At 36.5% G+C, this 26414-nt stretch overlaps 1 protein-coding gene across 1 annotated transcript in view; it reads left to right on the top strand.

Moving 5' to 3' along the window:
* The window catches only part of LOC127850397 (calsyntenin-1-like), a 78241-nt gene that overhangs the window by 37012 nt on the left and 14815 nt on the right, over positions 1-26414 (top strand). Inside the window, exons 4-12 of the mRNA XM_052383417.1 lie at positions 881-992; positions 1892-1988; positions 7813-7959; positions 10146-10337; positions 12859-13146; positions 16175-16356; positions 17582-17711; positions 20491-20645; positions 24295-24446. Coding sequence (XP_052239377.1) covers positions 881-992; positions 1892-1988; positions 7813-7959; positions 10146-10337; positions 12859-13146; positions 16175-16356; positions 17582-17711; positions 20491-20645; positions 24295-24446 — 1455 coding nt within the window. The remainder of the gene's footprint in view (positions 1-880; positions 993-1891; positions 1989-7812; positions 7960-10145; positions 10338-12858; positions 13147-16174; positions 16357-17581; positions 17712-20490; positions 20646-24294; positions 24447-26414) is intronic.

Raw genomic sequence — 26414 nt, 5'->3', positions numbered from 1 at the left:
AGCAGCAAACAGCATTAAATCTGAACAGACTGTGAGTTACTCGCATGCTGTTCTGGTTTATGCTGTTTGCACATAGCCATTTCAACTTTGGCTCTGAGTGGGAAAGGGTTAATTCAGCAGTTGCATTTAAATCAAATGGTGCCTGCATTTCTTGATTTACTTAGGTGCTATTATAACTGATTAAGTGTTGTGTCCAAAATGTTTAAAAAATTTAACTTGTATGCTGTTATGCTTATTTTCTGATGTTTAACCCATTTATGCCTAGTGGACTCTCCCATCCTTCTAAATTGGATCAATTTATTTCCAAAATTAGGGATGAATGGTATATTTATTTCTATATTTAGAATATTTCTTACAGAAGTTCCTTTGAGCAAACAGCATTGACCCTGATGAGACGCCGCATCATGCGGTGTCTCATCTGGGTCTACGCTGTTTGCCATGTCCTTTTTTCTAGACGCTAGGCATAAATGGGTTAAAGCCAACTTCGTGTATGAGCAATACATGCATAATGTTGTAACAAAGCACCATCATTTTTAACTCCCAGCATGTAGTTTCTTTTGGTTTGTTATTTTCTGGTCATAAGATTGTAAAGGGAGTCATGTGAAGGTCAGGGTAGTTGTGTGAAGGTCACTTGAAGCCTGAGTTTGAAAGCACCGATGTATAATGAACAATACTAATCTGCAAGTAGGCATCCTGTCAGTGAATATCAAACAAGTTGATTTAAACAAAATGCAATCTATATATATACCATGTCATTTTATTTTCTTAGGTGACATGTACAAAAGAAAATCTGTATAATCATTGATTGTTATGTTTTTTTTATAGGGCGGACTATACAAAAGAAAATCTGTATAATCATCTTTGTTACGTTGTTTTGTAGGGCCGTAGTCACAGTGAAGGTGGTGGCAGCAGACAGATCAGCCCCTGTGTTTGAGAAGACCACGTACAACGCTGACCTACAGGAGGGGGTCCTGTCACAGAACATCACTCAGGTACTCAGGGGGGGGGGGGGGTAATATCACTTAACTGTCAAATGCTACCATCACGAGTAAGCCTCATTAATTTTAATAGAGAAATAAATAATATAGGACCATGAGTGCTGCCATTTTTAGCTTGGCTGTTTTCGGAGAAAACCCGAGGTATTGTCATAGCCAGCTTGTCGTCCGCCATCTGAAGTCATGCTAAAACCTTTATATTGGCTCTAAAATCAAAGTGTTTCCACCTACAACTTTGAAACTTCATATGTATATAACTTGATGAATTCTACACGCCACACCCATTTTGGGGTCACTAGGTCAAAGGTCAAGGTCACTGTGACATAAAAAAAAAAAAATTCTGACAAGCTTTCATTTATTTAAAATTGCACTCACAGCCGAGCGTTGGCACCCGTTATGCGGTGCTCTTGTTTAAGTTACTATCAGGACTTTTTGTGGCCATTTTGGGAAAATTGCAAAGTCTGGATAAGTTTTTTTCTGCGCAATAAATCAATGTATTGGAAAAACATATTTAAATATAACTTTTGAAATAATTCATTTATAAGGATAAAATCATATACATTATAGTCATATACTTTGTGAGATGTAATTGAAATAAAATTGAGATATACAAATCATCAAACACTTTTCTTTTTCAAATTGTGATATTTTTTTCACATTTTGAATTAGTATTTCAAATTGGGATTTAATTTCATCATTTTGCTTTGAGAATGGGTCCATTGAACATACCTGTAGATACGTCAGGAAAAGGTCTGCCTTTAAACATGTGAAAGAAAAATGGAAAGTTGGAGACAAAATGGGAACAAAGACCTACCTGCGTTACATTAAATTCCGCTTTAAACTGGAGCGTGTTTTATTGGTTTACAGTGTACAAATCTCAGTTTGTTTTAATGTAGGTTAAAGCCATAGACAGGGATGCGGACCCAGAGAACAGTGCAATCTGCGGCTATGACATCGTCAGTGATGAAGCACCATTCACTATCACCAGCAATGGTAAGCAAATTAGCCTAATCAGCCTCATTCTTGGAAAACTGGGCTTAATGCATAAAGTGTCGTCCCAAATTAGCTGCAGAAGTCAGCATATTTTATTTAAATGCATTAAATATGATATTTTCGTGCATGATGTTGACCAAAAGTTTTTGTTCTGATTATTATCTTGACAGAAAATGCTTAAATGTCATCTTCCACGTAATAACACTCCGTCTTTTACACCAGGATCATGACTGGTAAATGGTTGCTAAAGGTCAAGCCCTGAGATATAAAATGTTCGAAGCCATATGGTTGCTGACCGGTTTTCATATCATGACTGGTATAAGGTTGCTAAAGGTCAAGCAAAATCTGTAAGATGTGCGAAACTTCATTGTGTTGCTGACTGGTTTTCAATCGAAGTGTTTTTAGCAGTTTATAAAGTTTATTGAACCTGTGCTCAGATATCTTTGTCTGTGACTCCAAGATCAAAATTTGTATCTGTTTGCTAAAGGTGAAGCACGGAGATATAAAACATGTGAAGTCCAATCAGTGCTGAATGGTTTTCATTGACAGTTTTTGTAACATGTTAAAGGGTATTGATCGCATGCTCACATATCTATATATTGTAAGGTCATCGGAGAATGTTGTTTTCAAGGATAGGTTGCTGATAGTTGATAGAAGTGTTAGAATTTCAGTTCACAGTTGGTGAGTTGGAATTTGGACACCATTTCAAAAGTAGAGTAGGAATAGGTCATGAAAGTTCTTATGCAGCCATTTTCCTAAAGTTACCTCTGCCTCCAATGGTCATGAAAGTATTTACACAGCCATTCTCCTGTTCCTCTGATCCAATTAGGGCAGTTGTCAATTATGGTTTAGGTAGGTGTTGCTATTACTTGTACTGCTTAGTTTTAGGTCTTTTTCTCCACAACATTTGGAATATGTAGATAAGGATTTCTTCTGTCCATACAGCTTCTCTTGCATGCTCCCAGGCTTCAGAGGGTTTTTTCACCATTTTGGGAATGGGGCCATGTACCTTTGAATTGGGAAAAATCATGTTGATTTGGCTTAAATTGGGAAATTAGTGCAGTCTTTTTATTAACAAATGCTTAAACATTGAGAATACAAGTGATATGAACACATTTACTAAGGTTTAACTTATAGAGATTGATGAGAGATGAACTTTATGTTGAGATTTATTTGTATTTATTATTTTATTATGCCCCCCTTCGAGGAAGAGGGGTACATTGTTTTGCTCATGTCGGTCGGTCCGTCGACCAGATGGTTTCCGGTTGATTACTCAAGAATACGCCTAGGATCATGAAACTTCATAGGTACATTGATCATGACTCGCAGATGACCCCTATTGATTTTCTGGTCACTAGGTCAAAGGTCAAGGTCACGGTGACTTGAACCAATAAAATGGTTTCCGGATGATAACTCAAGAACGCTTACGCCTAGGACCATGAAACTTCATAGGTACATTGATCATGACTCGCAGATGACCCCTATTGATTTTCAGGTCACTAGGTCAAAGGTTAAGGTCAAGGTGACTCGAACCAGTAAAATGGTTTACTGATGATTACTCAAGAACGCTTACTTCTAGGATCATGAAACTTCATAGGTACATTGATCATGACTCGCAGATGACCCCTATTGATTTTCAGGTCACTAGTTTAGTTATTTTTTTTAAACCTTTAACTGGAAATTTTGTGGATCCCATTTGGGAAAAATATGTACGTTTTTCCATTAGGAATAGGTCCCCTAGTACAGGCCCCAAATTTGAATAAAAGCACTGGTCTCTGTCCGCTTACTTTCATTCAGTGATTGGTGGACCCTGCATTCTTGGAGGATGAGTTGGATCAACTTCTCCAAATAGTCATTTTACTTATGGTACAAGGTGGAATATCTTGATCATGTGGTGGCTACGTCTATTTCACCATGAACTGTTATGTTTTGGCAAGCTTTGATCTAATTCAAATCAAATTCGGAAATTTGAGCACATGGCTACCCATATTTGGAAATTAAAGGACATGGTAACCCATATTTGGAAATTAAAGAACATGGTAACCCATATTCGGATATTAAAGCACATGGTGCCCTAGATTTGGAAATTAAAGAACATGGTAACCCATATTTGGAAATTAAAGCACATGGTACCACAGATTTGGAAATTAAAGCACATGTTAACCCATATTTGGAAATTAAAGCACTTGGTACAACAGATTTGGAAATAAAAGAACATGTTTCCCTATATTTGGAAATTAAAGCACTTGGTACCACAGATTTGAAAATAAAAATACATGGTACCCAATTGGAAATTGAGGATCACACACCGTGTGTTTGAAGACTCATGGGAAGAGCCCACATAAGTCATTTGCGCCAATGTGAATTGAATAAGAAATTAACAAAATAATTTCTGCGTTAATATGTCAACCACATGCCATAAGGCAATCATGTAATTTCTCCCAGTCCTCTGTGACAAACAGATTATGGTCCTGGAGGCTCCTCGGGAAATCTGATAAACGACAGGCAATAATTGTCTCCACATCCTTGAAGGATATCTGCGGGAATGATATATTAGTTTTTCCCAACAGCGCCAACTGGGTTGTTATCTTGTTTTGTATATTCTTGTGCACATGTTATATGATTTGTAAGCTTGATTTTTGTTTATTGAAACTATTGTAAAAACAATTTTACCAAAAGTGCGAACTGGGAAAAATGCATCTTCTTTTGTAAACTTCTTCGCATATACACTTATCCTGTTAAAGCCTAATTTTTTTATAAAAACAATTGTAAAAAAATTTGCATATGCAGAAAGTAATTCAAAATAAAAGGAAAATGGATAAGAAATATAACATTTAACTGAAATATCATCAGAATCTATTCAGTGTTTATTGAAATCTTTTCAATATATTTTTGCTATTTTTAGGTTTTTTAATTATTGTGTGTTTTGCCTGTCCAATATTCTTGAGAAATCATTCAATTGAGGCTTTATTAAGCGTGCTAAAGTATTATCTCAGAATGGAAATGGAAGGAGGCTAATTGTTATTGGATGGGCTACCAATGGTATATTCCCATTTTCTCTAGATTTTGTTTTTCTGGTGTAGGAAATATGAACAATCGAAGGGAAGTTTTATTGAATGCTTTTTTGCATGTCAGTGTAGTGTTTAAACAAAGTGCATACAAAAATGATTGTCTTAATTATTATTTGTTTACAAAGAAAGATTGACATCGCAAATAGGTTTGCTGAAACAGTGAAGGATAGAACTTCAATTAACTTAAGGTTTTGTAAAATTCAAAGTGTCATATGCACTTGGCTTAAACAATTTGCTCGCTCGCCTCTAAGGGTTTAAATAGTAAATCAAAATATAGAATTTATTGTAATTGTAATTGAATTATCTTCAGAAAATGAGTATTTTTAAGTAGGAAATTGCTTAAAGCCGCTATCAATTTTATCGAACATCATAATTGCTATTTACTCCAGGCACTTGCTGTTCTAACCAATTTGCAATTTAAAAAAAATGGATCGAAATGCTTCAAACAATTGTCATAATGGGTTTAATTCCCTCAGAAATTAGTTCTGTTTCAGAGATTGTTATGACTTAGCACGATTGACTGTCGTGGTATTGATTTTGATTTAGTGAAAGAAGTAACTAATGTTTTGTTTTTTTTCCAATGAGAGTCATAAACTAGCAATTGAAAAGCCCCCTTTAAAAGATTATTCATTACAAGGAATGAAATAATACAAGACACCAATAGCGGGTCTGTAACCAAGAAATACTGAAGTTATGTAAAGAATGAAAATACATGTGAACGCTAAAGAGCATTGGAATTTTGAACCTTTTCCCCCATAAGGAAGCAAAGTGAGGGCGGCTTTTGCAACCAGCATAAAACCAGAACAGCCTGCGAGTAACTCGCAGTCTGTTTAGGTTGTAAGCTGTTTGCTGCTCATTAGTATCTAAGGTTTTGAAATGAAGCCTTTAAAACTTGAATCTAGTTAGATAGGTCTTGAATTAAATGCTACTTTCTAAAAGACTACAAATGCGTCAAAACAGGTATCTAAGTGGTAATGGGTTAACAAGCTTTTTTGGAAATTTGGAAATAAGATTCAAACCCAAACAAGTGGGCATTTTAGTGTCAATTTACTTGCACTGTGAACATTGTATATTGGTTAACTAATAAGATTGAATAAATGTTGATAATTATTTAATGAAATAAAAATTCATTATTTCCTGAATACCTTTATTTCCAAACCATTGATGATCAGGTTCAGAATAGCAGAGTAAGGTACTTGATACCTTTTAGAATGTTTCTCAGAAACAGCTATAAAATCAAGCAAAAAAGCCCCACTGGAAAAGAATGTAATTGTTGCAATATTTACGGACTTTGTATATTTGCATATGCTATAAGTGGTGTCAAGTTATGACCTCTCATTTGGTTACATACTGAAAAAGTCCTGTATACATACAAAATATTTTAATCCAACTGTATGACTAAATTTTCGAATTTTCTAAACAGTAACTGTTGTAAATTGCATAATAAATGAGTTATTTTCAACAAGATCTAAAAATGCTTGACATAATAATTATTTTAGTTAAATTGTTTGCTTCGAAGCCACTGTGTTGTTAAGCTACTGGAATCTGGATGGGCCAACTCAAGAATACAGATTGTGTAATCATTTCCTGACCATGCCAATAACAGCTAGATTATAGGGCAAGAAAATAGTTCCCTTTCACAGCTGGACATTAATCACACTTACTGGTCTTCTTTGAAGAGTGTGAAAAAAACAATCAGTTGCTATTGGTTATCGAGAAATGAGAGAAATTGCGAGAAATTTGTGACACTGGGAATGTCTGAACCCTAAGTGAAAATAGAATCTATCAGCAGGACTGATTTTACGTCATTCCATTGTAACTAATCACATTTGTGGCATTCTCGTTGATTCATTAGTTGGAGGAACGATATACGGCAATATATAATAACAAGGTGACACATAGCAGAAACTCACGTATAGAAAATGTCATATTATTATATTAAGTGGAAACATGATATCTTTGTGTTGCAATTCCCAAGAACGCATCAAAAATTGTTACTTTGTTTGAGAAACCATGATATGGCAATATATAATTACAAGGTTACACATAGCTGAAACTGTCTTTTGGAAAATGTCATAGTTAAATACTAAGCAGAAACATGATTTCTTTGTGTTATAATTCCTAATACTGTACATCAAAATGTGTTACTTTGTGACTGTGGCAGTGTTTTATAAATGAGAGCAAAGAAGCTTTCATGTATTTGTAGTGTCCTTACAGATATCTGGCTCCAAAATGTGAAGAAGTTGAATGTCAAATTGATGGTATTTGGTAGGCTTCACAAATTGCTAAGATTCATGTGATGATTGGAAAAATATGAGGATTGACATGTTCTCAAATAAGCTTCGTCTGGAACACTGGGTGCATAATTCTTGCGTGTTAAGTGTCGTCCATGATAAACTTCTTCAGTCCGCAATGGCTATTCTATTACGCCACTTTCTGCCTACACTGTTGTTTGTTTAGTCTCAACATGATACCTATTTAAAAGGGGGCCTTTGAAAAACAATGAAAACGCTTTATTGTCTGAATACATATATAAATAATTTGCACATTATAGAAGTGTATAAAATGCTAGATCATCTGGACAGATACTTCGTATCTCTCTATTTACAATTCCAGACAATTTTCAATACCATAAATAATATAATATATTCTATATGGGAATATATATATTTCAAAAAGTAGGCATTTAACAACATTAAAAATGTTGTGTCTTAAGATTCTACATTACATTGTATCTCTTTTTGCAATTACAGGCATCATCAAGAACACAAAGGCTATTTACCACAAGGATGCCTACAACTACATTCTGAAGATTCGTGCGCGAGACTGCGCAGGCAAGGTGTCCGAGCCTGCGTACGTGAACATTATCGTCAAGGAGACGTGCACCAATGGATGGACAGGTGGGCATCGTGGCCTTGATATGAGCATAGTACTTGGATAACTGGGTTAAATACATGTGCCTAAATGGTTGTTTTAGATAAGCCTGTGCAGTCTGCGCCGGCTTATTGGGGACAATACTTACCGCTTTTATAATATTTTTTGTTTAGCAGTGTTTTTTTTAATCACTTTAAGGTCTGGTAGCGGGATCCTTTCCTGATGAAAATAAGTATATACTTTTCCCATATATATATATATTTATGCCTCCCTTCGAAGAAGAGGGGGTATATTGCTTTGCTCCTGTCGGTCGGTCGGTCGGTAGGTCGGTCGGTCGGTAGGTCGGTCGGTCGGTCCGTCCACCAGGTGGTTGTCGTATGATAACTCAAGAACGCATACGCCTAGGATCATGAAACTTCATAGGTAGATTGATCATGACTCGCAGATGACCCCTATTGATTTTGAGGTCACTAGGTCAAAGGTCAAGGTCACGGTGACCCGAAATAGTAAAATGGTTTTCGGATGATAACTCAAGAACGCATACGCTTAGGATCATGAAACTTCATGGGTAGATTGATCATGACTCGCAGATGACCCCTATTGATTTTGAGGTCACTAGGTCAAAGGTCAAGGTCACGGTGACCCGAAATAGTAAAATGGTTTCCGGATGATAACTCAAGAACGCATACGCCTATGATCATGAAACTTCATGGGTAGATTGATCATGACTCGCAGATGACCCCTATTAATTTTGAGGTCACTAGGTCAAAGGTCAAGGTCACGGTGACCCGAAATAGTAAAATGGTTTCCGGATGATAACTCAAGAACGCATACGCCTAGGATCATGAAACTTCATGGGTAGATTGATCATGACTCGCAGATGACCCCTATCAATTTTGAGGTCACTAGGTCAAAGGTCAAGGTCACGGTGACCCGAAATAGTAAAATGGTTTCTGGATGATAACTCAAGAAAGCATACGCCTAGGATCATGAAACTTCATAGGTAGATTGATCATGACTTGCAGATGACCCCTATTGTTTTTGAGGTCACTAGGTCAAAGGTCAAGGTCACGGTGATCTGAAATAGTAAAATGGTTTTTGGATGATAACTCAAGAACGCTTTTGCCTAGGATCATGAAACTACATAGGTAGATTGATCATGACTCGCAGATGACCCCTTTTGATTTTGAGGTCACAAGGTCAAAGGTCAAGGTCACGGTGACCCGAAATAGTAAAATGATTTTGGGATGATAACTCAAGAACGCTTTTGCCTAGGATCATGACACTTTATAGGTACATTGATCGTGACTCGCAGATGACCCCTATTGATTTTCAGGTCACTAAGTCAAAGGTCAAGGTCACAGTGACAAAAATCGTGCTCACACAATGGCTGCCACTACAATGGACACCCCATATGGGGGGCATGCATGTTTTACAAACAGCCCTTGTTTGTTAATAAGTCTCAACATTTAGTTATACTTTAAGTAAAGCTTTTGTAAATGTAATGTATTTAAATTACTTTCATTCTTGATTTTAAAGTCTTTTTAAGCAAAAAACACACACACACACACACACACGGAAACACTAATTTCCAAATTTCGTCAAAATGACTCGATTTTCACAATCAAAAGGGACCCAGATCCATTCCCAAAATGGTGAGAAAAAACACTGTTGTAGGCTAAGTTCTAGATATAGTGGCAGTAATGGCCCTCAATGAAGCTAAATTTGAGCTGTATTTGACAAGTAGCTTATTTGTAAAATGCTGTCAATTATAAAATGATATCCATCTTACAATGTATTCCAAATAAAACATGTAAATATGTAGCTTCTAGTCTTAAAAAAAAATAATTGAGCTGGCCTGTCTGTATCTGTTAATGATACACTCCCAATTTGTAATATTCCTGACAAATATATTTTATTACATGTTATTACACACATATTATTTTGGAATTGAAAAAAAATCATGGAAGTGCATTACAGGAGTCATTCAATTTTACCAGACCAGTTTGTATCATCCAGTAGTATCATTGAGATGCTTGTAAATAATGGATCAAATCTGTTCACATTTCCAAAGCCTTGCACAAAACACACCTTGTGAAAGCTTTTGAAACAAAGGATCCCTTTAACTCGTGAACACCAATGTGATTATCGTTTAAAGCTTAATATTGTGTGAGTTTCATGTTCTAGATCTTCTCCATGGCCACTTTTGCAGATTTTCCTGACCACATTGAATACACGCCGGGGTCGGAGTATAAATACCTGACAGACTCTGCCCGACTGCACGTGTGCACAGGCTCGTGCACGATAGACCGAGTCTCAGTGAGGGTCAACCTGGCCACCAACCACATCGGCAAGGGCTGCGATAGGGACACCTACAGCATACTGTCACAGAGGAAACTATGTGGTGTGTAACCTGCTACTCGTTTTTTGGGCCTCTCTCTGGGAAAAGTTGGCATAATGCATGTGCGTAAAATGTTCTCCCATATTAGCTTGTGCAGTCCACACATGCTTACCAGGGACAAAACCTTCAGCTTTTATGGTATTTTTACTGTAACTGTGCTTAATGCATGTGCACAAAGTCCCATATTAGCCTGTGCAGTCAGCACATGAAAACCAGGGACAATACATTACTTGTTTATGGTATTTCTCCTTTAAAGGAAGTATGTCTTAGTTTAGGCAAACAGTGTTGTCCTTGGTTGGCCTGTGCAGACTGCTCAGGCTACTTTTTGACAAAACTTGCACATGCATAAAGCTCTGTTCGTATGTCTCAGACTTGGTCCTTCTTGAGCAATTTCCCATAACTCTGAAGCTTTTTTCACTGGTAAATGGGATAGCATAATATTCCCTATATATTGTCAATTTTGTATTTTGTCCTTCATTCAAAAACACTATATATCAGTCATTAATTTCAAATGAAGATAGCAGGTGTACATTTGTTAATAAAAAGTGGTTTTTCTCTTAATTTTATTTGCGATTTGACAGCTTCATATTCTTGAAGGCTATGCAATATCAATAGTACAAAACAATACATTTAACTTACTATTATTATTAGAAAGAAGCACATATTTCTCAGATTTTTGTTCTCTGGTATTATGCAGAATGATAATATTGCCCTCAATGACATTTAGGAATGTAATTACAAATGCAAAGATAAATAATTGAATATTTTAAACTAATGTTTTCAGGATATTTTTTCAATTGACTCATTGTTTTTCATAATGAATTTTGATTCGAACAAGATACAAACACTATTTTGGTAGTTAATTAAATCTTTTATTTAAAATGGTACTTTAAGCCTTTTTGTTTTTGTCTTTGACATAATTAATTGGGTAGTTTGTTGACAATATGTCTGCTTGTTGTCTATGATAAGCATGATGAAGCATGTTAGAAATGTTGTAATTTTTAGGTGATAAAAGTGTAAACCAGCTTGCCCAATTTTATTAGTGTTTTATAAGATAAGTAATTTTTAGCTCGATGTTTTCGGAGAAAACCCGAGGTATTGTCATAGCCAGCTCGTCTTCAGCCGTCCACTGTAAGCGTCATGCTAAAACCTTTACATTGGCTCTAAAATCAAAGTGCTTCCACCTACAACTTTGAAACTTCATATGTAGATGCACCTTGATGAGTTCTACACGCCACACCCATTTTTGGGTCACTAGGTCAAAGGTCAAGGTCACTGTGACCTTTAATTTTTATACGCCCGTATAAAATACGGGACGTATTATGTGAAACCCCTTGGCGGCGGGCGGGCGGCGGGCGGAAGGCATCACTTTGTCCGGACTCTAATTCAAATTGTATTCATCCGATCTTCACCAAACTTGGTCAGCAGTTGCATCTAGTTGATATCTAGGCCAAGTTCGAATATGGGTCATGCCGGGTCAAAAACTAGGTCATAGGGTCAATAAGTGCATTTTCAAAGGGGCCACTTTGTCCGGACTCTATTTCAAATTGTATTCATCCGATCTTCACCAAACTTGGTCAGAAGTTGCATCTAGTTGATATCTAGGCCAAGTTCGAATATGGGTCATGCCGGGTCAAAAACTAGGTCATAGGGTCAATAAGTGCATTTTCAAAGGGGCCACTTTGTCCGGACTCTATTTCAAATTGTATTCATCCGATCTTCACCAAACTTGGTCAGCAGTTGCATCTAGTTGATATATAGGCCAAGTTCGAATATGGGTCATGCCGGGTCAAAAACTAGGTCATAGGGTCAATTAGTGCATTTTCAACGGCGCCACTTTGTCCGGACTCTAATTCAAATTGTATTCATCCGATCTTCACCAAATTTGGTCAGAAGTTGTGTCTAGATGATATGTAGGTCAAGTTCAAATATGGGTCATGCCGGGTCAAAAACTAGGTCACGAGGTTACTTAGTGCATTTCAAGCATTTAGCATGGTGTCCGCTCTCTAATTGAAGTAGTTTTCATCTGATCTTCACCTAATTTGGTCAGAAGTTGTGTCTAGATGATATGTAGGTCAAGTTCGAACATGGGTCATGCCGGGTCAAAAACGAGGTCACATAGTGCATTTCAAGCATTAAGCATGTTGTCCGCTCTTTAATTGAAGTAGTTTTCATCTGATCTTCACCAAATTTAGTCAGATGTTACATCTAAGTGATATCTAGGTCAAGTTCAAATATGGGTCATGCCGGGTCAATAACTAGGTCTTGAGGACACTTTCAAGCATTGAGCATGGTGTCCAAAACCTTCGAACGGGCGTATCTTGTGACAGTTTGGCACTCTTGTTTTTAAATATATTCTGACAAGCTTTCATTTATTGAAAACTGTACCCATAGCCGAGCGTTGGCACCCGTTATACTTTGCTCTTGTATTCCATTAAAATGGAGTGGTTAAAGAGTAGACCTGATACCTCCTTGACCAATATTATTTGATTAAAAAAATGCAAAAAAATAATTGTGATTACAGGTGCAAGTGATGAAAGTGTTGATCTGCTACCTACTGCTACCCTGGCATCCAATTGGACAAGTGTGGTTCCTTCCGATGACGGAAATGACGGCGACAGAATATTCGCATTTGACGGAAAGTCTCACCACATTGTGGTCCCGGACGCGTATACAGACCACCACCTGGACTCACACTTCACAATCTCCACATGGATGAAGCATTCTGGGCATGATGACCTGGTTACCAAGGATACCAAACCACATCACCATGGCAACAAGGAGCACCTGCTCTGCATGTCAGATGGCGATGGTGAGTCAGTGGGCAGAAAATGGATGATATTTTAGCTCACTTGAGCACAATTAAGGGGCTGATGAATTGATTAAACTGGACATATTAAGTTCATAGTTAACAGAATCATTTGTTTTAATTTAAGGGAGAATTTTTATACCTCCGGATCGAATGATCGGGGTTATATTGTTTTTGGCCTGTCTGTCAGTCATTCATTCATTTATCGTATGTGTGTGTCACAAACTTTAACCTTCGTTAAATTTTTGCAATATTGAAGATAGCAACTTGATATTTGGCAAGCATGTGTATCTCATGGAGCTGCACATTTTGAGTGGTGAAAGGTCAAGGTCATCCTTCAAGGTCAAATGTCAAATATAGGGGGGGACATAGTGTTTCACAAATACATCACTTGTTTTAAGTGTATAATTAAATATCAAGTTTTGTATTTGATACTGAAAGTTTCATTTTTGAAGTTGATAATTATGGGGACAGTTACAGTTTCTAAAATTTTCTCTGTGTTGAATGAGACTGAATTTACCTTATTGTACTTATGAAATCACCTTTTGGGAAATGAAAGTTAATGTTTTGTGAAAATATTGATATTTGAAAATAAGAATTCTTAACAGTTGATTCATTTGTACTTTCAATATTTCTGTTCTGTCTAAGACTGACTTATTCCTTTACCACTTAGATACGTATTTTGACTCATTTTTAGTCCCTTAGAAAGTTAAATTTAATTAAGGACCTTTCTGACTTGATTCAAATTTTTAAGGCTTTATTTCCAACCCTCAGATAGTCTTTATTTCCAACCCTTAGATAGGCTTTATTTCCAACCATTACACTGTTCTGGTTTAATGCTGTTTGCACATAGCCATTTTTACTTTGCTTCTGAGTGGGTTAATATAGGAGGACAATTCTTGGTGACCATTATTTACGGTTTATCAACTTGTTATCCAAATCAGATATCTTTAATTCTCCACATTTCTATGGTTGTTGTCCAGGAGTTAATATGATTTACCTAAATAGAACAACCTACGCAGAAATGGATATAGATTAGCCTTTGTTAGTCAGGATATAATAAGAATATTAACTCGTTTGTTTGTAAAGTGCAATGAACTCTTTATTACTTAGAAACGTATTTTGATGCATTTGTAGTCCCCTAGAAAGATGCATTTTAATGAATTACCCTTTTTTACTAAATTCTAGTTCTAAAGGCTTCATTTCCAACACTGAGTGATGAGCAGTAAACAGCATAAAACCTGAACAGACTGTGAGTTACTCGCAGTTTGTTCTGGTCTTATGCTGGTTGCAAAAGCTATTTTCACTTAACTTCTTAATGGGGAAAGGTTTAATATGATTAAAATATTTGTACATGATATCTGTATTAATTCGAATGGGAATATTTTGTACATGATACTTATATAAATACTAATTTGATGAAACAATATTTGGCATTTTAGAAAATGACGCCTATTTTTCCTTTATAACAAAAAATCAAGAAAAAAGAAAAGAAAACAAAGTTTAATTAAAATGTTCTGACCAACAATTATGTAGAAAGTACACTGTATATACCATTCAGCACGCTCTGCTATAAGACGGCATTCAATAAAAGGCGCGTGGGTCTCATACCCCGCTTTATGTCCCCCACCACTGATAGTGGGGGACATATTGTTTTTGCCCTGTCTGTTGGTTGGTTGGTTGGTTGGTTTGTGTGTTTGTTTGCTCCAACTTTAACATTTGCCATAACGTTTGCAATTTTGAAGATAGCAACTTGATATTTGGCATGCATGTGTATCTCATGGAGCTGCACATTTTGAGGGATGAAAGGTCAAGGTCATAATTCGAGGTCAAGGCAAAAAAATAAAAAAAAGATTAAATCAAACGGTGCATAAGGGGCCATAGTGTTTCTGACACTGACAAACACATTTTTAGTGGTGAAAGGTCAAGGTCATCTTTCAAGGTCAAAGGTAAAAAAAATAATCCAAGCGGCGCATAAGGGGAATAGTGTTTCTGACAAACACATTTCTTGTTTCTCCAATTTTCCATTTCTTTCTCAAAAGTTTTCTTAAAATTCAAATATGGTGATACCGATTGAGCCGGGTCAATTATTGCCGTATTAGATTAGATGGGAACCCATGCTGTCGCTTTGACATTGCAAGTGGGATAATCTATTGGTTGATGCAAATAAAGTTGTGCGAAACAGCATGTGAGCATTTGTGTTTCACATTGTAATGATGTTTATGTCCTTTCCAACTTTTGAATCATTGACGTCTTTGACAAGTTTATCAAGGCATGTTTCTTTTCCATTGTTATTTGTAGACAACATTTATTTAATATAATATTGTGGTCTGTTTATACTATTGGTTTGTGGCTTTGATCCCATTATCCATGCTATACTGGAGTTACTGTGTAAACATTTCTACATTCACCCAATCCCCCCTAAAATTTTGTACATTTTATTTTTAAGAAAGAGTTGTAGCCAATGACTTTTATTTAGGGAGATGTGAAAATGAGTTTTGGTTGGCTTATTAAACACATGGCATAGTGTTTTATTCTTCTTTCCTATAGTTTTAGCCATATTTATAAAATGTGTCTTATATGTGGTAAATAATCAGGTCTTTTTCAACAGAAATGAATCACCATAAATATACATAGTTTTCTTAAGTCAAATTTGATGCTCCGTTACAATTTGCTAATTTGTCAAAGGACAGAGTAAGTCCTGTAGTATAGAATGAATTACTTGGACCTGTTGTAAGTATTGATATGAGCATGGCTGTGAGAAAACAAGGCTTAATGCATGTGCGTAAAGTGTTGTACCAGTTAAAGCCTATGCAGTCTGCATGAGCTGATCACAGACGACACTTTTCGCTTTTATTCCACATTTTGTTTAAAGAAGTTACATCAAAGGAAAAATTAAGTTTAAACGGAAAGTGTTGTCCCTGATTAGCCTTCGCAACCTTCACAGGTTAATCTGGGATGACACTTTATGCATATTCATTTAACCCCGTTTTGATAGAGCATGGATCATATAAACTTTTCTTTCTTTCAGGCATGAACCGTCACCACTATGCACTGTTTGTACACAACTCCAAGCTGGTGTTCCTGCTGCGCCGGGAGAGTTCTGACCCTGCTGACCTTGAGGTCTTCAAGCCAGCAGAGTGGCGCTGGCTTCTGGACGAGGTCAACGACGGCAGGTGGCACCACTATGCCCTCAGTATGGACTTCCCAGAGGTGAGTGGCATGTTTCATAGTAATCAAGTTAAATGTTTGTTTTTACAAAGTCACCGGGTTATAGTGGATATGGTATTGGCTTAGAAACCGGGAGATCATGGACTCAACCCACACTTTTGGAGCGATCTTTAGATCTTATCAAACACACCAAGTACTTGTTTTACCCAGAAAATTTACTTTTCAATAGGCCTAAGGCTTTCGTCACAATTGAGCTTAGTTATAAACTTAATGCCTGGACAAGGTCAATGATGGCATGGGGCACAACTTACCAAAGGTGGAGGCAGGATTCAGTGTGTTTTTCTCAACATGGTCTAATTGGGGACTGGTCCCTTTGGATTTTCGAAAAAAGGCTTTTTGACTAAAATTGGGAATTTGTGTTTGTTTTTTTTGCTAACAAATTCTTCAAAACTGAGAATAAATGTGTTTTCAGTATTTAAGAATTTACAATGGTTCAACTTATAACGCTGGATGGGAAATGAATAAAAATTTGAGATTTGCAGTACAGCTCACACAAAACCAACAATTTGACAAAATGTTAACATAATCACGTAAAAGTAAACATATCAGCATGTTATCTGTGTCTGTTTCAATATTAGTCAATTTGACAATTATTAAACATTTGTTATAGTATACACTAAATATTTGTAAACATATCTTCTCGGGGAATCGCTGAGTATAAACCCAAGGCGAGATTCTGCGGATCAATGTAAAGACAGAAGCAGAAAAGGCGACATCCCCGCGAATTATTGCAGAGTGCCTCGGCAATATGCCGAATGAATACTCGTTGTGGGTGCGGAGAAATTTGAAAACAAAAATATTTGTCCATGGCATAGCCCTGTTGGTTTTGCCTGAGCTGTACTGTAGTTTAAAGAACTTTTTTTTGAAAACCTTCAAAGTGAAATTGTAAGTCCCATTTTGAAAAATATTACTTTTAATGGCTCTTTATTTAAATGCAAAAAATACTCTGATAGTCCTCAAGATTTATGGACATCTAACAATAGCTGGCTTGGTGTGTTTGACATCCTGGACATAAACCAGTTCAATTTTTTGACATTCTGGGCAACATTTCAATGTTTTACTATCTGGGCAAAAGCCAGTCAAATGTTTTGACATTGTGGGCAAAAGCCAGTCCAATGTTTTGATATTCTGGGTGAAAACAAGTTCAGACTTTTGACATTGTGGGCAAAAGTGAGTCCAATGTTCCAAGAAAGACTTCCAATTTCAGCTACGTCTCCTGGTAGATGGGAAGGTGGTAGAGGCCAACCAGGACAACTTTGAGATGCTGGATGACTGGCCCCTTCACCCCACTGACAAGGTCCACTACAGCAAGCTGGTTATAGGGGCCTGCTGGAAAGGTATGTGTATGCCAGGGCTGGAAATAAGTAGTCATAGTTCATGGAAGCTCTAGAGTAATTATACCCCCACAAATTATTATATTAGTTATACCCCCACAGTGCTTTCCACAGGATTTGTGTCAGGCGCCCCGGAGTTGATAGGGGTGGTTCGGGAGGGGTGTCCCCTCCCGACGTTGATTTTTTCTTTAATTTAACGTGTCAATTGACGTTCTGTAGTGCGTTATAACTCAAATAAAAACAGCGTCAAAAGATGTCATTTGGTGAGGCTATGACTCTTCAAGAAAATATATAAAATATTGTTTAATTGTTTAAAAACTTTTCCGCATAGATAGTAAAATCCCGACTCGAACGAGTCCCCAATACATCCGTTTCAACCCAACTCTATTACTGTATACTTACTACTTTTCAAGTTTCTATTTATTACCCGATAATCCTGTTTATTCCGATTTTATAAATCACTTTCTGGTAAATACTGAAGATTAAAGCTCTCAATTAATTCTTTAACACAAACCTTACCGTTTTTCTATTGTATCAAATAAATTTTAAGTGACTATATATTTTACCCTTTATTTATATTTTACCCTTTCCCGCATAGATACGCATAATCCCGTCTCGATCAATTCCTTAATATATCTGTATCAACCATACCTACTATCTATTACGGCATACTTACTACTTTTACAGTCGCTATTCCAATTTTAAAGCAAATTCTGGTAAATATTTACGATAAAAGTGTCAAGAATTAAAAAAAAAATCGCCATATTTTCTTAAGTATCAAATAAATTTTGGCATGTGTTACTATTTAAAGATGTGATGAAATATCGTCAAATCAGGGCGGGTTTTTTTTCTCCACAGAACACGCGTAAATCGCCTGACATGATATTCATGTTTTTATACAGCACAAAATACATCCACACTTTCCATGCGACGTTCTACATGTTTGCTTTTTTTTTTTCGCGTGCTTTTTATTGAGACAAAGGATAATTCACTGTTTATTTGACACTACAATTTGTTAATGTCACATTAGCATTAAAATTCGGTAGCGTGTTTTGGATTACAAATTGTTAATGCTCATTTGAAAATCGAACGAAACATTTACAGTTGTGCGTAATTAATTCAACGATTATTTGTTGAAGCGCATTTTGTGTCTAATAAATGTCAGAAAAACGAGGTTAATCAGTTCCATAAATGGACATGATGAAATAAACATGTACTGCAATTAAAATGTTATCGCATAATTGTTACCGGGAGTTATTTGCAAAATTACTTGCTACAAGTAAGTAATTGCTTATCACTTGCAATTAATTTCTCGTATTAATTATGTGTCATGAGTAACACTTGTTTACAGTAAAAAGGTGTGATGATGATGCCCGAAACCGTCTTTAATGTACTGTTCTAGTTACCGGTTTTATATTACGTGAATGGTACAACTCCTTGCTAATCAAGCTGCGATAAACTCTTACTTCGTGCCTGACGTCAATCAAAAATAGTTGTCGATAGTTAACCCCGCCCTCATAAGCATTCGCGTAACCGATTGGACGATGAACATCACAGTTTGACGACTGGAAAGTTACCTGAGAGTTTCCTGTGATACATCCGTGCCAGCATAAATGACTGTGTAATGTGGCTAGAATAATCGATGCGCGCGTCATGCTATCTCCTATCAGTGGATTATCTATGACCCCATGGGGTGTTTATGGCGATTACATGCAAAAGTAGGTACCAAGTGCTCTTTTAAAACAGGGTATATTGATACACTGATAAAGAAACCTTGATTTTCTTGACATTCTCCATTTTCTTTTACTGTAAACATGCATTGATCGGAAAATTTCAAGCGCCCTGGGGACTCTGATTTCGAAATTCAAGCCCGCCGGCGAGGGACCGTTGAATAGCCTGTGGAAAACCCTGCCCCACAAACGAAGTTTAGGGGGTATATAGGAGTGAGCTTGTCTGTCGGTCAGTCGGTCTTTCTGTTTGTCAGTCCATATTAAGTGTCCACCCTCTATTTCAAGTTGTTTTCATCCAATCTTAAGCAAACTTGGTCAAATGTTGTATCTAGATGATGTCTAGTTCAAGTTCGAATATGGGTCATGCCGGGTCAAAAACTAGGTCATGAGGTCACTTAGTGTGTTTTAAACATTGAGCATGGTGTCCGCTCTCTAATTCAAGTAGATTTCATCAAAGCTTCACCAAACTTGGTCATAGGTTGTATCTAGATGATGTGTAGGTCAAGTTCGAACATGGGCCATTTCGGGTCAAAAACTAGGTCACGGGATCACTTAATGCGTTTTAAACATTGAGCATGGTGTCTGCTGTTTTTTGTGAAGACAACATGCAAAATATTCTGTGTCAATGCGGCATGTGGGGGTATTCGTTACGTCTGTGACAAAGCTCTAGTTTGAGACTTGTTCTGGGAAAACTTACCTTAAAGTATGTGCACAAGAGTATTTTCTTTCAGAGAATCCATTTTATGCAACAAGTGTCTTCCCTGAGAAGCCTGTGCTGACATCTCAGGCTAATCTGGGATGACATTTGATGGAAAAATTCCAAAAATATGAGACCAAATAGTTCACATTTCTAATTTAAAAGAGTAAATGAAAGCTTTTGTTTATGTGATTTTGTTTGTTTGGAAATATTTTTGTCAACATCTTGTTACTTGAAATTCAAAACGGATTACGATTAACTAACCAAGAAAAATAAAGCTATTCATAATTACTAAAGTGGTAATTAAAAAAAGCTAAATTGTTTGTTAATTAAGCCTTTATTTTGTTCTACCCAGGCCTAGATGAGACATTTGCTGACCACTTCCAAGGCTATCTGGCCGGACTGTCCTTGTTGAAGGGTCGTACGGAGAGTGACAAGGTCATACAGTGCCTCAACAACTGTCAGGAGAACCTAGAGTTTACTGATCTAGAGAACATGCCAAGTGGAACGGTAAGACTTACCAAGAGATTACTGATCTAGAGAACATGCCAAGTGGAACGGTAAGACTTACCAAGAGTTTACTGATCTAGAGAACATGCCAAGTGGAACGGTAAGACTTACCAAGAGATTACTGATCTAGAGTACATGCCAAGTGGAACGGTAAGACTTACCAAGAGATTACTGATCTAGAGAACATGCCAAGTGGAATGGTAAGACTTACCAAGAGTTTACTTATCTGGAGAACATGTCAAGTGGAACGGTAAGACTAACCTAGAGTTTACTGATCTAGAGAACATGCCAAGTGGAACGGTAAGACTTACCTAGAGTTTACTGATCTAGAGAACATGCCAAGTGGAACGGTAAGACTTACCTAGAGTTTACTGATCTAGAGAACATGCCAAGTGGAACGGTAAGACTTACCAAGAGTTTACTGTCTTGCAGAAAATGTAAGAGATAATATCAGCACCCTGTTAAGGAAAAATCCAGCATTTACTTAAAGTACAGGGAGCTGCCCAGTAGAACAGTAAGAATTTGTTGCTAAACAACAAACATTATGTAAATTTAAGTTTGGACTAGTAAAAAATGGCATAACTTGTAAATCAGGAATGATATTTGAAGAATTGAACTGATCTCAAGAAAATGCCCGGTGGAACTGTAAGACAAAGATGACAAGCATATAATTAATCGAAAACATAAATTTGAGAAAGTAAAAAGATTACATGTTTAAAACCAGGTATGATTTTTTGTTAATCAAACCTTCAAAAACCTTAAAACTTAAATTTGATTATGCTCATCTTGCAAGTAAACAAGTTATAGTTATTTGGGGTTGGTAGTAAGAGATACTATTACCATCATACAAATCTAGCATCACCAAATGTACAGGTTGCATCACCAAATGTACAGGTTGCATCACCAAATGTTCAGGTTGCATCACCAAATGTACAGGTTGCATCACCAAATGTTCAGGTTGCATCACCAAATGTACAGGTTGCATCACCAATTGTACAGGTTGCATCACCAAATGTACAGGTTGCATCACCAAATGTACAGGGTGCATCACCAAATGTACAGGTTGCATCACCAGATGTACAGGGTGCATCACCAAATGAACAGGTTGCATCACCAAATGTACAGGTTGCATCACCAAATGTACAGGGTGCATCACCAAATGTACAGGTTGCATCACCAAATGTACAGTTGCATCACCAAATGTACAGGTTGCATCACCAATTGTACAGGTTGCATCACCAATTGTACAGGTTGCATCACCAAATGTACAGGTTGATTCACCAAATGTACAGGGTGCATCACCAATTGTACAGGTTGCATCACCAAATGTACAGGTTGCATCACCAAATGTACAGGGTGCATCACCAAATGTACAGGTTGCATCACCAGATGTACAGGGTGCATCACCAAATGAACAGGTTGCATCACCAAATGTACAGTTGCATCACCAAATGTACAGGGTGCATCACCAAATGTACAGGTTGCATCACCAAATGTACAGTTGCATCACCAAATGTACAGGGTGCATCACCAAATGTACAGGTTGCATCACCAGATGTACAGGTTGCATCACCAAATGAACAGGTTGCATCACCAAATGTACAGTTGCATCACCAGATGTACAGGTTGCATCACCAAATGTACAGTTGCATCACCAGATGTACAGGTTGCATCACCAAATGAACAGGTTGCATCACCAGATGTACAGGTTGCATCACCAATTGTACAGGTTGCATCACCAATTGTACAGGTTGCATCACCAAATGTACAGGTTGCTGCTAAAGGTGCATGCTAAAAAGCAAAATAAGTATTGTCATTAGTTTAGTTATGAAAAATGTCAAATTTGTCTATCGTAAAATTGAATATTGACCATCTTATGCAACTTTAAAAAATGGTGTTAATATTACGTTATTAGATTAACTATTCACTTTATAGTCAAATTGTGTTTAACTTTGGCCCTATCCTTATCTTTATTTGGTAAAGTAACTACGCAGTTTATTATCACAAATTGTTACTTGGATAAGATGTTCCAATGATTTATGTTTACAAGTAGCCTGCAGACTAATTAAAACAATATAATAAATCCTGGTTAAATGTACTTTGTGCAGACATGCTGTGGGCGGTATGAACAATTGATTTTGCTTTCTTAGATAGGTCTATGCCATAACTGTTTCCGATGATTTTTCTTGGAGTAATTCTCATAAAGGTTGAATGCCTAGAAAACGTATTAAGTGACAAATATATTGAAGATCATTGGAAAACATTCATGAACAGACTTTTGTTATGAAAAACAGACATAACAACATAAGCAGGCAAGAAACCATCAAATACTGAAATTCGTTAGAGACTTTGATTTACAACAGACACCCAAATCATAAACACACAAACTGGGTTTACCCTTTCCCACTCAGAAGCTAAAAGATCAGGACCAATAATCTGGTAAAAAAAGAGCAAGAAATTATTATTTTGTAGTACATGTAGTTTGTTAAAGCCTCTGGTAGTTTTGCGCATTTTAAAAATATTGATTTTGTCTTTGTAAATAGGCTTTTCCGTACCAATATACACTTATTGCTCACTCAATTTTTGGCAATGGCTCATGGGCGCTTAGATTGTTTCTTTTGTGTATTGTCATTATCAGATAAATGTGGGTCAGGACGCCCCAAATCTTTGAAGAACATACAACATGATACATGATGATAGTCATCAATAGCTTGATCAGATGTGTGTTGTTGATGACAATGACTGATTTTGGTTTTAGATTTAAGTTTTAAACCTTTTTATTTTAGCTTGATTGCATTTAGAGTACTTACTACTTATATTTAAAACGCTCTGGAGTCTGTTTCCTGGGCCTAGAACCAGTACTTGGTGTCTTTGGGAGAGATCTAAAGAACGATCTTACAGTGGGGATCGATCCTGTGACCTTTTGGTCGTTGGGTGGACACTGTATCCATAACACCATGGCGACCTTATATGGTGTTGGTTGTTTTTTGCTGTCCTAATTAAAGTCTGACATTAGCACTCTACAAGTTTTGGCTACTTGAAGCAACCATTCCATAAATACCTTTAAAAAAAGCATTTCTTTGCACTTCCACTCATGAAATCCTCGTGCTCAAGCGAGAAAGAAACAATCACCAAAAGACGCAATGAATAGGAAAGAAAATAGGTTAAAAACAACTATGCACACAGAGGAGACAAATGTCAAATGGAATTTGTGACTGATTACATCCTTACATTTTGAAAGTTAATTACTCTACACCGACATGTTCTTGAGCGTTACTAATCCATACAGAAATTATAAATGTTATTATTGATATATTATATTTTGTTTTCATAAACTGTTAAAACAAAGTTGCCTTGCTCCATAGAAGAAATATTTTAAAACCATTGGTCAATGTTTATAAGTATGAACAAGTATACAGTAGTATTGTTTTTAATGTATTTGGAATTATATGTAAGTATAAAATAAGCAAAAAACATTAATTTATTTATCAAATACAGCATCGGATTGGGTTTGTAGAGAAAAAAACTAGGTCCTGTTTTTCTTACTAACTTACATGAACAACTGTCCTTAAAAAATTGTCCAGTTTCAAAGAAATAAATGTCTTGATTACAAAGTAATAAAGGTATATAATGTTGTTGTTTTCTCCAGTCTGTCAGTTTCAATAGTGAGAAGACAGAGTTCACCATTACGGGACACAACGCTTCTGACGTTGAGAAACTCGTGCACAAGGTGGCATACATCAACAACCGTAACTTCCCCACCCCCGGCCGTAGGAATCTCAACATCAGGACAAGCTTTCAGTGAGTGTAATAGAAGTGATTGGTCTTGTGTTTTCTGTCAATTTAGTCAAGCACTTAATACATCTTGAAACATCAGTATAATTGATATCTTAATTATGCAAAGAACAGGTTCACATGGTTTCATGGAATTTTGAACGTGCAACACTATTTTTTGTGTCAAAGAGCGTTTTTCCACAAAAGAGATATTTGACACACTTTTAGGCAAGACATGCATGTTAGCACTAATATTATTATCTCAGAAACAAATGTTCATGTAGACCTTCATGTGAGCCTAATAAACCCCCTGGCAATCATTATTTCAGCCTTGTTCAGGGAAAACTGGGCTTAATACATGTGCATAAAGTGTCCTCCCAGATAGGACTGTCCAAGTCCTCACAGGTTTTTCAGGGATGATACTTTCCGCTTTAATGGCATTTTTTGTTTAGAGGAAGTCCCTTCTTAACAAAAATCAAGTCTAGGGGGAAAGTGTTGTCCCTGATTAGCATGTTGGAATTGTGCAGTTTATAAAATCTGGGACTGCCATTGCACATGCATCAAGCTAAGTTAGCCCAGAAAGAAACTAATATTGTCATACTGTGAAACCATTATTAATCGTCAGGCATTAATTTTCATAAATTTCGTCAGTCGACCGATTGGCGAATTTAAGATCCTAACGAACAATCATGTTCTATGTGTGAACAAAAACAAACACTAAGTTGAACAATATTTTAAAACTTTACCGTAGACATGAGGCATAAAATTCCAACATAATCCATGCACACATTCACTGCTGTTTCGTAATCAAGATTAATCCGGTTTTGACACAAAGGGATGTAGATTACACAAGGTACTAAACTGACACGTTACACTTCTTTAAAACGCGTGTGCAGTACAGCTGTATCGAATGCGTTGACTTCGTTTAAGTAGAATGGTAATGAATTAAGCGCTAACTGTTTATAACTTTATTACCCATTAGGTGCATTGTGTTTTTCAGGGGTGTTGCATATTAGCCATCACGCAGCGTGCTAATGCTTAAAGTGATATTATGGGCATTTTGCACTGTTGAATTGAGCTGAAAAGAATTAACAGGTTAAAATAGTTAGTTAAAATGTGGTTACTGATTAATTATCTGCAACTCACCTTGCTACCAGTTGTTTATAAAAATATATTTTATATTCGATATTCTTACGTGACCCACCCAGTCCTGTAAGCTGAAATGATCCGTAAAACAATTTCGTGTCTTTGTGTCGTATGAACAAATCTGCACTAAAACTAAATTTAGGTTCAACTCGTAAACGCATGATCAGTTGTCAAACGAAAGTACGGTTGATATTCAAATGCATTATTTTTCTCTTTCTGGTATATTGTTTTAGTATGATGATGCTGCATTAATTAATATAAGTGTATATGAAGTAGAAACATCAAAAATAATCAACGGTTGCGATAGACACCTATAAACTGTTACATGCTCATAATATCACTTTAGTACATTAGGCAATATGGACGAATAATTATTGTTAAATTTATCAACAATAATATTTATCATTGTATTGTTGAAAACACATTAAGAATCTATTATTTACATACCATAATTATATTGCTGAATATCTTCATTTAACATATTTCTGGTCTAAAGAAAATTCCAGGTCACCTAGTTCACGGATAGCGTCTTTATTATATAACGATTATTTTACTGGCCGCCAACTCCGGTGATGACCTGTATATAAACTCTGAATGTCCGCGAATTGACCCGATATACCTCGCGGGTTGAAATGCAATGCTTTAAAGTGAGGCCTCGCTTCCATTGCTCTTTATACTTTTACATGTTAACATGTTGACAGGAATAAGGAAGTAAGTACTAAATATGAGAACATAGCCTTTTAAATATAAACGCTCTTGCGCTAGTAATACTCTGAAAATAAAAGGTGTACGCACAAACTGTATTGATGTCGAGAATTGAGTGTAAAACTGTTCTATCTATTAAGCCTT

This window comes from Dreissena polymorpha, chromosome 11 (genome assembly GCF_020536995.1).
Source record: "Dreissena polymorpha isolate Duluth1 chromosome 11, UMN_Dpol_1.0, whole genome shotgun sequence".
NCBI lineage: Eukaryota > Metazoa > Mollusca > Bivalvia > Myida > Dreissenidae > Dreissena > Dreissena polymorpha.
This window is presented reverse-complemented; position numbering and strand designations above follow the sequence as displayed.